The 15,374-nt window shown below is 39.8% G+C and overlaps 1 protein-coding gene across 5 annotated transcripts in view; it reads right to left on the reverse strand.

The window, feature by feature from the left end:
• LOC131939811 (septin-2) overlaps window positions 1–15,374 on the reverse strand; it is a 105,542-nt gene that overhangs the window by 56,792 nt on the left and 33,376 nt on the right. For 2 of the 5 annotated variants that reach the window (XM_059298336.1, XM_059298333.1), the window contains exon 2: window positions 5,057–5,618. The exons of 1 other annotated variant lie outside the window; for it this stretch is intronic. In XM_059298336.1, the coding sequence (XP_059154319.1) occupies window positions 5,057–5,257 (201 nt within the window). In that variant the 5' untranslated portion in view covers window positions 5,258–5,618. Of the gene's footprint in view, window positions 1–5,056; window positions 5,619–14,522; window positions 14,607–14,728; window positions 14,801–15,374 lie in introns of those variants that run through there. 2 more of the 5 variants (XM_059298335.1, XM_059298334.1) reach the window with 2 other exon arrangements.

Consider the following 15,374-nt stretch of genomic DNA (forward strand, 5'->3'; position numbering starts at 1 on the left):
TCAATGGCTGGGGGTCTTCACATAGAACCAGCTCACCCTGACAACAGCTGATATTGACCTGTGGCTCGCTTGTTTACACTGGAACACAGGCCTGACCAGCGCTATTAACCTCATTCATTATGGATTGGGAGGAAGTAAATATTTCAACATTCATTTATGGCATTTCAAAAATTATCCATCTTTAAGCGAGAAAATAACGTCAGAAGGACGCTGCTGTTTTATATCGCGGTTGACGTCAGTGGGATAATCGTGTATAGAGTGTGAGAAATCAATAAGACAGTAGTCTATCGTAACTAGGTGACCGCAAAGATGCACAACGGAAAAAGTGCTTTTTCTTTTCCTAAACTGAACATTTATCGAAATTAACAAAGAGTGACTTCATGTAAACTGTAACATAATAAAACTAACTTTCACGAAATATGATAACGTTAAAGTGTATTGGTATAATTAGTGTGCGCACTTTTCTGTTGCGCAGTTTTCCGATTGCCCATTTTTCTAGGGACACTTAACGAGAAGTGCTAAGGACGATACTGTATCGGATCGAGGTTGACGTCAGTAGGCTATTAGTAAGTCGAATCGAAGTTTATATTTTCTCTACTTGTCCAGTATCGCTGTAAAAGTAAATGAGCTGAAACTAGGATGAGAAAGAAATAAGCAAACGCTGAGATAACGAAACATGGCTTATATGTGGTCAAAACATCAAGCGATTGTCAGGGTTCATGCACTGATATCATAAACAAATCCCAGGAGTCTCCCAGGAAATTAGTTTTCTTCAGTGGGTTCGATCGGATAAAGCAAAAGAAAAATCTTGGGATTTCCAGGAACCATGAATTTTATGACGGCGCATGAACCTTCGATTGTGTGTGTGTGTGTGGCTAACACAGTGGCAACTCGCCCATTATGATGGATGTCCTTGTGTGACCAGTATGCAATGGAACCTCGGGTTAACAACACTAACACAGAATACCACAATGTCACAAACTTGAAATATGCCAATATCGAATGCTTCTCGTATATACGCCCCCTCCCCCCATATACACACAAGTATTTTTTAACGGTATCCATAATATTGAAAGTTTTAAACTTGGATATAGTTGACTTGCCATGTTTGAGAACCAATAAGACACAATACCAGCTCTGGCACCCATACCCGCCAGTCTGCGACCAAGTGACTCACACACAAGGTCACACACCCCCACACACCCAGCACGTGAGAGAATTATCAATCACGATGACTAATGTGTCTTGCGCCGTGTCAACGATGTCATCCAAGGCCAGTCTCCCGACCACGGGGGGCTGGGGGTCGGGGGAAAACATCAAGCGGCGGACACAAAGCAGACATTACCAATCATAACAGGCCGGGAGTTAACAGGGACGGGGTTAGGGTGGGGGGGGGAGTAACTCACTGTGTAACAGTCGGTGTAACATTGCTTTAAGACAGCCACAAAAATATTACTTTAAATGTTGAATTTTAGTTTTTTAAGCCTGTTTTTTTCCTTTGATTTTTATAGATCAAATCTTCGTAGTATGGACGCTATCTAATATGACTAAAACAAATGATCAACAATTTCACACATGCAATTTAAAATTGTCATGTGTTGGTCGCGTGAAAATGTAATTATGGTAATTAAATTCAGTCAAAAAATCTGGGTGTTGTGTCCTACACACGGCGCAGTACTTTGGTCTCCATCTGCTGGTCAGTTAGTACAGCTTTCTGATCACCGTAAAAATGTGTAACATAAATTTATGCTAGTTAATTAGTCCAGCTTTCTGATCACAATTAAAATGTATGACATCAATTTATGCTGGTCAGTTAGTCCAGCTTTCTGATCACCGTAAAAATGTGTAGCATCAATTTATGCTAGTTAGTTAGTCCAGCTTTCTCATCACCGTAAAATGTATGACATCAATTTATGCTGGTCAGTTAGTCCAGCTTTTTAATCCGCATAAAAATATATGACATTTTATGTCGGGGTAGTTTTTCTTGATTTTATAATAATACTTCATCTTCAAAACAAACTTTGTTTATATTCGTAAAAATCGGTATCAAACCTATACTTAAGTATTACCTTGAAATCAAAGGTAAGTTTTTAAATTAAATTTAAAAAAAAAAACAACAACCTTGAAATGTGTGAGGAAATAGCCAACAGCGATGATAGACATTATGTGAGCAGGATAGTATGCATACAAACATTTGTGTAGGAACTTTAGTGATGGACGGTTTACTCAGGACAATTGCTGTAGGACATTTTATACAACACTTCAGTGGCTAGCACACGCCCACTACAGAACTGATTGACAGATACACCGCTCACTTTATAAACTTTTCACATGGCAAACGTGTATTTATTGACTGATGAGTCTAATGGTTTGTGTGTGATCTCCATTGAAAAACTGCACGCAGGTGAATGTATCACATCAAGCTAAAGCTTTAAATCTCGTCTATATCTTTACCTGTGTGAAACTGTTAATTTTTTTTTAAAAAGGCGATATACAGGGGTGGGGGAGAGATGGGTGGTGAAAAGAAGATATATTTAGAATTTAAAAACTTAAAAATGCGGAAGAGTATGAATATTTACAAAGAGGGCGATGTTAAATTTTCGTTTGTAAATCTATAAAGCAGGTAAACAATTCACATATGTGGAGTGAGAGGGGGTAACAAGGCACGAAGGTAAGTGGAGGGGGGGGGGGCACAGAGTTAAACGAGTCCCCCACATAAAGCAAGTGTGGGGAGGCACAAAGATTTAACGGGTGTCCCCCACATAACTGTCACCCCGTGCATGTCCTCACCTGTAAATCTGCCGTGACAGGCAGTAAACCTGGGGGACGGGGCAAAAAGGTAAAGCTATATACATCAAATCCCGTGGGGATTAAACCAGATTTGGCCTGGCTGACGTACGTGGGGCTGGGGTTAGGAAAGTGACGCTCTCCGTGTTGGCTTGTGGGCTCGGGTCTAACTACACGTCGGTCGTACAGTGAACGTCTGACATATATCAGTCATACATCTGTCATCAGTCAGTCATACATATGTCATCAGTCTATTATACATCTGTCATCAGTCTGTCATCTATCGGTCATACATCTGTCATCAGTCAGTCATACATCTGTCATCAGTCAGTCATACATATGTCATCAGTCTATTATACATCTGTCATCAGTCTGTCATCTATCGGTCATACATCTGTCATCAGTCAGTCATACATCTGTCATCAGTCAGTCGTACATCTGTCATCAGTCAGTCATACATCTGTCATCAGTCAGTCATACATCTGTCATCAGTCAGTCATACATCTGTCATCAGTCAGTCATACATCTGTCATCAGTCGGTCATACATCAGTCATCAGTCGGTCATACATCTGTCATCAGTCGGTCATACATCTGTCATCAGTCAGTCATACATCTGTCATCAGTCCGTCATACATCTGGCGTCAGTCAGTCATACATCTGGCATCAGTCAGTCATACATCTGGCATCAGTCAGTCATACATCTGTCATCAGTCCGTCATACATCTGGCGTCAGTCAGTCATACATCTGGCATCAGTCAGTCATACATCTGTCATCAGTCAGTCATACATCTGTCGTCAGTCAGTCATACATCTGGCATCAGTCAGTCATACATCTGTCATCTGTCGGTCATACATCTGGCATCAGTCAGTCATACATCTGTCACACATAAAGTATGTGTAACACAACTAACGTGAGTCATACATAAGTCAGTTTTCATCAGTCATGTATCAGACACGCATCTAACATCAGTCATATATTCTTTATACATCCAACATCCGTCATATGGCCATTATCAGTCATACATTTCTCATCATTCAAATATTTAAAAACAACTAAAACAATTACTGTCTTGAATCCAACCGCAGCACTTAAACACTTTACTACCCGTTACCGCTAGTCTAAGACCCTCCCTCACACACCCCTCCCACCCAAGTTTTAATAAACTGTCAAGTGGTGGGCGTACAAAGTGTACGTTTACACGTACACAAGGTCATAGTTCATTCAAGTTTTTTTTCTTTGATTTAACAAAAAAGAAAAGATGATTTAAAAAAAAAAGATAAAAAAAGAAACAGCCAGTATTGAGTTGTTGGACACTCCCTACCCCTAGAACCCGCCCGACCCCCCCCCCCCCCATACACCAGAATCTAGATCTACCTGAGTGTATTTTATTTGAGTAGATGTGTTTGCACAACGACTTGCTAGCAGTTAAAAAAAAAATTATTTCTAGTGTGAGATACAATTTTTAAAATAAGATTTGAGAGAGGATGAGTTTCAAAAATGGAATGTGCCGAGTGATAGGCTGATTCTATGTTCAACATTTTTTCTATGTATTGATAAAAAGGATCACATTAACCTATTTCTAAATATTATATGAATTTGTTATATATATATTATATATATATATATATATATATATATATATATATATATATATATATATATATATATATATATATATATATATGGCTGGAAGACTAGTATGTTTTCCCCCGACCCCAAGGCAGTTTCTTCCAGGCATCTCTTTTGGGGGGGGGGGGCCCCAAATCCCCCCCCCCCCCCCGAACGAAATGAAATTTATATAATTTATATAGAAAATATATACTTTTAACAGTGTCCGCCCCCCCCCCCCCGAAGAAAGTCTACCGCCCCCCCCCCCCCGAAAATTTCAAGTGCCCCCCCCCCCGGAGAAAAAAGTCTGGAAGAAACACTGCCCCCAGGTGAAAGACATATACTTGATATACAGGTGTGCGTTTTTATACTGTGCTTATATATATACACATACATATACAGATGTATAACATGCTAATGTAATAATTAGAGTAATACATATCACAGTAAAACTTCGCAGTAAAAGAACTAAGAATGTAGTGATGGCATTGATTACACAGATCTGATAGCAGATCTTCAAGGCCGACGGGAAGATGAAAAGATAGGCTTTTTATTACAAGAGAGCGATCCGAATACATGGTGGTGAGGAAACAAAGAGAGGTAAGCCATGGAGTTCTGAGTACAGTGGTGTGCCCTTGGATAGTGAAACGACAACTTACGGTAGGGTTGGTCAGCAGCTTGCCGAAAGTCAGCTCCCCTGCTTTGGACCGGATCCGGAAGAGCTTTCGAGGCTTCTGATTGGTCGAGTCCACCGAAGATTCAGAGGTGTCACTCCCAGCGGGGCCGACCGACGACTCCCTCGACGGGGTGCTGGCGTGCCGCCCGGGGGTGCCGTTTGGCGTACCGTTTGGTGTGGACATTGTGGAATGTTTAACGCAAGAAAACCTGAAGTTTTCCCAAAGTTAAGCAGAAATAAATGGAACAAAATAAAACCTTAAAAATATCCGTTTATTTCGTGTAAATCCTCAGCATTCAGAAATCGTCAAACTCACAAAACGAATACCCATATATAGGTGTGACACAAGTAATATAAGTTTATTTTTCCAACGCCTGCTTTACCTGAGTCAAATAATCACTTGAAAAAAACCAAAGCGATATAGTATCCACAAAGGTAATCCAGTATCCATAAGAAATAAGTGTATCCTCGTAATCAGACGTAAACAATGTTCAATTTAATGTACGTTACTGTATCACTACATAACACAATTCAATATGGTCCTTCTAAAATACGAAACATAAAATAAACACATTCATAAGGACGTAATTAGTAACAAAATGAACAATTTTCAAAACCGAAATGATATTTTTACTACTGCGGTTATATACAAAAACTTATTTAAAGGAAGTTAAGAAAACGGCAGTAGTCTATAGACATAAAGCAACTTCAAGGCGCCGACATATATAGACACACAATAAAAAAAAAAAATGTAACTTCACAGTGAGTACACACAGCGTGTACCTGTATTGTGTGCCAGACTACACAGTGAGTACACACAGCGTGTACCTGTATTGTGTGCCAGACTACACAGTGAGTACACACAGCGTGTACCTGTATTGTGTGCCAGACTACACAGTGAGTACACACAGCGTGTACCTGTATTGTGTGCCAGACTACACAGTGAGTACACACAGCGTGTACCTGTATTGTGTGCCAGACTACACAGTGAGTACACACAGCGTGTACCTGTATTGTGTGCCAGACTACACAGTGAGTACACACAGCGTGTACCTGTATTGTGTGCCAGACTACACAGTGAGTACACACGGCGTGTACCTGTATTGTGTGCCAGACTACACAGTGAGTACACACGGCGTGTACCTGTATTGTGTGCCAGACTACACAGTGAGTACACACAGCGTGTACCTGTATTGTGTGCCAGACTGTATGGCACGCGGCTTTTACTACCAGGTGATACGCCGCTCACGACGGTCATACACGCCAACACACAACTCGGCTTTATTTTCTGTGAAAACAAACTCATTGCCGGCATTCGGGTACAGATGTTAAGAAACACGAGATTTACATCTATACAGATACTGAGAAAATGGACTTGTATTGCAACACTTGAACAAGAGCCTGCGTGAAAACACATCATTTAGTTGAGAAGACATAAAATACGTAATTTACTTGAGTAGACTTATGGGGAGGGGGGGGGGGATATTTTAGTGTGTTAATATACTTCCAGATTATCATTTATAAATAAATTCCAATATAAAGTTAAACAAATATGTGTGTGAGGGGGGGGGGGGGCGGCTGCAACAAAATCTAAGAAAACCCATCACAACAACACTAGCAGTATTCGCAAACACTGGAACATAAGGAAACAAAAATGTGGAAACGCCGTGTTTATTACACGAGCACATCTCCTGACGTTTTACTTCCGGGTGCCGACAACAGCGGCATTCATATCCAATGTACGTTGTTAATGTGTGTTAAACAAAAGGGAGGAAACTACTATTGCGTTATTATCAAAGATAAAGGGAGATGACTGTTGTGTTGCTATAATATAATAGCGAGAAAACAACGAAGCGACGAGCCTAGAACCCCGTGACTCACGCATCCTTCAGCGTGCTGGCTTTTTAAACACCCAGGAGTTGTATTGTTTTTTTTTTCCTTTAAATAATTTAACGCCAACTTGATTTTTAAAACTATGTTTTTTATAGAGGGTATTTCGTTCAACAAAAAAAAAAAAGATTTTTAAAAAGTTACAAACTTTCAATATTCAAATGTTTAAGTTCTGAGCTGAAGTAAACAACATCGACATTTTTAGAAAATCTAGAAGACAATGCTGGCAATACATGTGTATACACAAGTATGCTAACCGCGGTTGTATTGATTGTTGGCTATCTTTACTTTAAATACCAAACCTGTAGCAATACGTAAAAAAAAAAATTTGATGTGGACTCATAAATGTTACATCAAAATCAAACAATAAATGAAATATGTTTCTGCTAATTATAATTATAGATATCAAACAAGATAACAACAAGCACATTGTAATCCATTTTTCCGGATATTCCCATAAGCTTATTTATTGAACACAAATCAAAACACACGAATGAAATTTCCGAAAAAAAAAACATTGCAGATAGGAAATTCCCGATTGAGTACTCCGACACAGAAGAAAATATTGGCTAGCAAAAACATGAAAACAAAACTAACACCAACCAAAAAAGCAGACGTCTGTGAAGGAAAAAAAAACTGCAAACAATTGACACAATGCGACCGGGTTACTCACAAAATCCCTCACCCCCCTCGCGTCATCTCAAGTCTGGGAGTGCAAGCTTGATTACAGCTGACGATGTGTTACAGTTAACTCCCCGGATTTTTCCACGAAAAAAAAATGTATAACAAACGTGAGCGCCTCCACCCCTGCGCCCCCGCATGCACTCACGCGCCCGCATGCACGTGAAGATATCAAGGGCGGCTCAATATGCACGCGTTGTTTATTTTTCACGTGCGGTGTCGTACGAATGTTTGTCGTCGTGTCCTTTACGCGAGTCGGTGTCAAGTTTACCAGAACAAAAGGTAAACAGTGACCCGTGGCGTTTACAATACCAATGAAACCACAAGGGATCTAAACAAACATGTTGAACGACACTGGGTTAAATCAAAAGTTTTGTATCAATGAAACCACAAGGGATCTAAAGAAACATGTTGAACGACACTGGGTTAAATCAAAAGTTTGGTATCAATGAAACCACAAGGGATCTAAATAAACACGTTGAACGACACTAGGTTAGATAACTGTGTTTGTTTTTTCGTTGATATTAATTATCGTGTAAGTCAATAAATAATGGTCCCGCGACGTATATCACATAAACTAGTTTTACACCACAAATCTCGATGTTAGTGATGTTCCTGTAGATGAGACATAAATCACAGGGTCGGTCGTGCGGGGGTGTTCTGGATTGCTAATCCTAAAGTCTCGAGTTCGGTTCCCGGTCTAGTGGACGTCAATGGACCCACCCAGCTCTGAATATTAGAATCTAGCTGTAAATAGTCAAATGTACTGCTAGTACTGACCACAAAATTAATCAATGCGACATGCTCAAAGTAACAAATGAGGTTTGTTTTATCTTACCAATAATACATCAGGCCTGTTGTCCGCTTGCCACAATCTACAATACACTCAAAAATGTAAGCGAATCGAGAAGTTTTAAACTTTCTAGATAGAAGAATACACATTCTTAAACACGCGTATACACGGGGAAATAAAAAAACAAGAGAAAAATCTACCTAACTCTGACATCATTAAAAACTCGTTAAGACAGCGATAATGTGTTTTAAACGGCCACTCGTGATGTTCTACTAATGTAATAAACGCTAAACATCTGTAGATCAACTCTGGCACGAGATTCTCGTTATAGCCCACGAGATCAGCATGGGCGTGAATATCTGATAGTTGATAGAACATGTAACTACTCACATGGATCTCAAGCGCTCACAACATGTGTTCGTCAACACGTGCTGCGAGCCATGTAGGCTGGCTAGCATGTGTGTTGGTGAGCAGGAGGGGGAGGTGTGAGAGTGAGGGCAGAAACGGAGAAGTGGACATGAGTAAAGCCGTGATTCAAAACATCTACATTCAGCCTAGTGATACATCATCAATGAAAGAGTGGTTCAAAACATCTACATTCAGCCTAGTGATATATCATCAATGAAAGAGTGATTCAAAACATCTACACTCAGCCTAGTGATACATCATCAATGAAAGAGTGGTTCAAAACATCTACATTCAGCCTAGTGATACATCATCAATGAAAGAGTGGTTCAAAACATCTACATTCAGCCTAGTGATACATCATCAATGAAAGAGTGATTCAAAACATCTACGTTCAGCCTAGTGATACATCATCAATGAAAGAGTGGTTCAAAACATCTACATTCAGCCTAGTGATACATCATCAATGAAAGAGTGATTCAAAACATCTACATTCAGCCTAGTGATACATCATCAATGAAAGAGTGATTCTCAACGTTGTAAATACCTTGTAAAAACTACACCTGACGTTCCTAAAGCCAAACAACCCGGTATATGAGTACTTCATGAGTACTAGACCAGATGTGCTAAAGCCAAGCTACCTTAGTACATCGTGAGTACTAGACCAGGTGGACCTAAAGCCAAGCTACCTTAGTACATCGTGAGTACTAGACCAGGTGGACCTAAAGCCAAGCTACCTTAGTACATCGTGAGTACTAGACCAGGTGGACCTAAAGCCAAGCTACCTTAGTACATCGTGAGTACTAGACCAGATGGTCCTAAAGCCAAGCTACCTTAATATCTCGTGAGTACTAGACCAGGTGGACCTAAAGCCAAGCTACCTTAGTATATCGTGAGTACTAGACCAGATGGTCCTAAAGCCAAGCTACCTTAATATCTCGTGAGTACTAGACCAGGTGGACCTAAAGCCAAGCTACCTTAATATCTCGTGAGTACTAGACCAGGTGGACCTAAAGCCAAGCTACCTTAATATCTCGTGAGTACTAGACCAGATGGACCTAAAGCCAAGCTACCCCTCGTCTTATTCTGATCAAACTCAGGGTGGACAGGAACCGGGTCAAACACTTGACGTATTTGTTGACAAAATCGATACTGGTGTTTTCTTTTTCTTTACGGGGCTGAGTGTACGTAATCAGTGATGGGAATTGTGTGTGGCGTTCTTTATATGTGGTGAGGTATTGTATGATGGGAATTGTGTGTGGCGTTCTTTATATGTGGTGAGGTATTGTATGATGGGAATTGTGTGTGGCGTTCTTTATATGTGGTGAGGTATTGTATGATGGGAATTGTGTGTGGCGTTCTTTATGTGTGGTGAGGTATTGTATGATGGGAATTGTGTGTGGCGTTCTTTATGTGTGGTGAGGTATTGTATGATGGGAATTGTGTGTGGCGTTCTTTATGTGGTGAGGTTTTGTATGATGGGAATTGTGTGTGGCGTTCTATATATTATGTGGTGAGGTTTTGTATAATGGGATTTGAGGCTGGGGTTCTTTATATGTGGTGAGGTTTTGTATTTCTCAAAAGGCATTTCAACCTTCTTCATGCCTTGGCGAGTAGGCTACAGCAGAACGATGTAACGAAATAAATAAATAATTTTTCATTATTTCCTAAATTCTTTAAACCAAGATTTAATATAAAATAGTAAATAGCTTCGATTATTTTAAATATTTTCTTATATTCATCATTATTTTAATCCACATAAAAAGTCGGGGGAGGGGTGAGTAACAGCCTGATAACCAGCTGTTCCGCAAGTGATTCAGGCGGAAGTAAATGATTCGCGCTGCGCAATACTGGTGGTGTCTAGACTACCCACATAAAGAAATCTCATTCTTGATGTGTAACAAAAGAAGCTTTGGGTGAAGAGAACAGAGGGGGGGACGGGGGGACGACAAAAAAAAACTAAAACAAAAAAAGAAAACAATGTGGGTGAGGGGAGATGTGGGGAGATAGACGTGTGAAAGAAATCAGCACTGACATGACAGACGATTAGCTGGAGTAAATAAAGGAGGGGAACAGGGCAGGGAAGGGCTGCAGATAATAATGGTGGATAGCAACATTTTATCTGCGGCCCACACGCCCCTCACTCATAGCTTCACTGCGGAGATTCCCGGTGTCAGGGACAGGCAGAGGCGTTGCTAGGGTGGGGCTTTGCGCCCCGGGGTGCGTGGTAGATACCACAGCGTCATTAAACGTTGGGAAATCCATGTCTTTTACCAAGGCTATTAATACATCTAAAATATCCTTACGACAGGGCTTGGCTTTTTTTAGTACTATGAAATCTTCACTCTTAAAGCAAGACGGTTCAACCACACTATTTTTAGAGTCTTACAACATCCTTCCAAGATTGCTCCACCATCGAGTGAGTACATCAGCGATGAACAGCAAGAAGCTGCTACTGAAGAGTAACGTAGTCGAACGCGCCTATGTCAAACAATGTAGCATAATCGAATGTGCCTATATCGAACACTCAAATACACTATGGGGGTATGTAAGCAGTATGTGAGAGGGTCGCATGGGGGTAACAAACAAGCTAGGGGTGAAATCATGTTTATGTGAATCACCGACAGTGCATTCTATTTTACTTGTGCCAAATGCGCGACTTATAAACTAACTAAAGAAATCTACACAAGGAACTCGAATAGACACATTCTAGACATACAAATAAAGGTAAAGAAATTCTAATCACACAAATAAAGGCAAAGAAAATGTACACAAAAAGAGAAACGTAAAAAAAAATATCTTCACCAAAAGAAGATATAAAAATCTACACACACAAAAAAATGTAAAGAAAATCCACACACAAAAAGGTAAAATATATCTACACAGAAAGAAGGTTCGTAAAACCTACACAAAGAAAGGTGAATCAAAATCTTACACACCAAGAAAGGTAACCCTAATCGCTGCCGATGAACACAAGTTATCTTTAATTCATTACTACGCTGAGTAGCAATTATTTATTTATCAGCATCACGTGTGAACATTCCCTAACACTGTCTTTACTCTCTCATTAAGAAACGTGAGGGTTCCATTAGACTGGGTTCTTATTTCACAACATTCCACATGTACATGGCACCAAAGACATGAACAGTGTATATCTGATGCTTCATCTGGTAACGTGTAAATCGTGAGCACTAACTGCTAATGATGGAAAAATGTCTCGCATGCAAATCCGCACAGCCAGACTGACAACGTACTTAAATATCACGTGACTTCCGACGACGGCCATCTTGCCGTTAAAAAAAATCAATCTGATCAATGCGGGATTACATGTATTAGCGGGGTACAGGCGGTAACAGTGTCCAGATCTCGGCTGATGGATTAGGGTGAAGGGGGTGTCGAATGCATGTGAAGGAGATATTCAGGAGCCGGTGGGCTATCTATAGAACTATCGTCAAATATGTCCAGGAACTGAATGACGGTAGCAAATAGGCTACAGGAAACATAAAACATCTAAAGAACAAAACTGCAGTATCAAATTTAAAATAAACAATATGTAAAGCCTATATCTAATTATAATATGTTGCATTCGACGAAAATATAAGAAACAATAATGTAACAAAATGTAGAACATGCCTGCATTAACCGAAAAATTAATTTAAAATATTTTTAAAAATCAATAAAGCCTGTATTGGCTGGTGATACTAAATGAACTAGACTGAAAATATTGTACTCAAATTTCTATTTACCCCGTTATCAATGAAACGTAGACACATTTACTAGTAGGTCCTCTATGTTAAGCCGTACCTAACTGTTTTTCTAACAAACTCACACTACGCAAGTTTAGATACAACCCTAGACCCTAACCTAACCCTAAAACCCATGAGGTGGGATAGCGTCATGCCAACAGTTCCCGTTAGTCTATATCCCAACACATGATTCTACTCACAATCCCAGCCGTCTACTTATAAACTTCCCCCTTAACACACACACACATTCAAACTAATCTACACAGACAATGGAAATACCCTGTATACACACTGAGACACACACAGAAGCCCACTCACATCGTAACCCCTCATACACACACACTTGGAATTCCCCTCCCCTACAGCCGACACATACACAACGCCCGGTACTTCTCAGTTTATTTCACACCTCTTTACATCAAAGACCACACGGCTGGTCCAAACTTCACACGCACACCTTCTCACTCACACACAGGGTTCCACACACACACTCACACAGTGAGTTCCACACACACACACACACTCACACACATAGAGAGAAAAACGTCTTCTCGTTACCTAGACACAACAGACATAAATTCCTGATCACCCCCTCCCTTCCCCTCCCGTCCCGTGTTTACACTACATGTCTTCATTAAAGACACCACACAAAGGATAGCCGTGTAATAAAACTGTTCTAATGGGCTTCTCACGGAGCTTAAACTCACTTTATTCTGTTTTATCTTCCTTTAGTTAACAGGCTATGGCAATTTTGTATTAAGCTGACTACAAGTAGCGTTTTACATTCGGGAGTTCGGTGTCTGACGTATTACACACAAACATAGGTGACTGGACACAACCAGACCACCCATGCATACAAATTATATATATATATATATATATATATATATATATATATATATATATATATATATATATATATATATATATATTTATTTATTTATTTATTTATTTATTTATTTATTTATTTATTTATCTAGTGAGCAATCCGGCTCGCCGAACAGCCTTGACCCTAAGCATGTAAGTGGCCTGTAGTTGTCTACTCAAGCATCAAGGGGTCAAGTACGGGGTAAGTGTTACTGCATGCATGCACGTTAAGGAAGCTACAACTTAACGGGGCCGTGTTAACTAAGACTTTAACAGTTGTGTGTTAAACCAAGACTTTCATAGCTGTGTTAAACCACGACTTTAATAGCTTTGAGCTAAACCAAGATTTTCCCAGCTTCGTGTTAAACCAGACTTTCACAGCTGTATTGAACCAAGACTCACAGCTGAGAGTAAAACAAAGACTTTCACATTTGTGGGTTAAACCGAGACTTTCACAGCTATGCCACACTACAATGTTACTGATAAATCCAATTTACACCCCACAAAACGGTTTCAAAATGTTTATATCGCCTAAAATCAACTGATAGTACTTTTAGGACGAACTTCAAACAAACTGAATCAACACTGACTTCTTTTCTTCTACACATGATCTCTGATACAACAATGATAAAAATAAGTCGTAAACAGTTAACGATGAAATAACTGGCTGATAGACCTAGTGTCGTGAGAAATGTTGCAGATATGCTCACACATCAACCCATCCCATTTTTTACATGGACTTATCCATGAAAACAGGAAATTTCGAACGTAGATGTCTACAGAACATAAGTACAGAACAAATGTACATCGCACATGAAAATATGTTTACAAAAAAGGACATGTTAACGGGACATGGCAAGGTGATCTATGAAGCGATCCTTGTATACAATACACCACACGCTATAGCTTTACGTTGATTTACCAGATCACGTGTGTATCCATTTTATCATGAAAGAAAACGTTAAACGCCTAAATTACTATCGCGTAGAGGTAAAAACACCTAAATTTACACTCAAATCCAAAAAACATACCACACAAAATACAGTATGTACATGAGCATTCTTTACCTTGGAACGAAAGCGAAACATGAGATATCACAATTAAACAGCACGATTTTATTTTTTAATTCCAAATTTTGAAACTTTCTAGACATAAGTAAACAAAATTTTCGTATCAACAGAGCAACACTTTAAAAAGTTTTCAAATATATTGTCTAAGACACATTTAGATTTCCTAAAGTCACAGATTTTTTAAAAAAGCACAAACTCACAACCTGCAATAAACAACTCAAATCTACAGCCGCCTATACTCTGAGCAATGTAGCGGTGACATTGGCCATGTGAAGACAGCCTAGCCGTTTGACACAGAGACACGCTGGACTAGCCAAGTGGCCTGGATGGGACTGCTAAGTACCCTGAGAGCTTGCAGACGACCATGTTGATCCTGGTACAAGCATAGTTTTTTTTTTTAAAGACTGAGTCAATGGTATTTGGATCGTGGGATGACAGGCACAAAAGATTAACTTAAGAAATGGGTTTTTATAATATAAAAAAAAAAACATTGCTGGGACGAAACAGTATCGGTGGGACGAAACAGTATCGGTGGGACGATACGGTATCGAGGGGAAAATTCTACATCAGTGATACGAAACAGTATCGCTGGGGCTGAATGGTATTGAGGGACGATACAACGTTCCAGCATCGTTCTAAAATAAAAGTCATTGCGAGGATAGTTGCACGACAAAAAAAAGGCGAATGAAGTAAGGGCAACCGGTTCTCTTAGCAAGAATAACAACCCTGTTAACATAGAAAGAACGACAACACATTTACCTAGCAAGAAAGAAAACCTAGCTATCCTCGCAAGAAAGACAACCTAGCTACTTACCCTCGCAAGAATGACAACCCAGTAACCCTAGCAAG

Source organism: Physella acuta, unplaced genomic scaffold (assembly GCF_028476545.2).
Source record: "Physella acuta isolate Inbredline_101_S28 unplaced genomic scaffold, ASM2847654v3 ptg000296l, whole genome shotgun sequence".
NCBI lineage: Eukaryota > Metazoa > Mollusca > Gastropoda > Physidae > Physella > Physella acuta.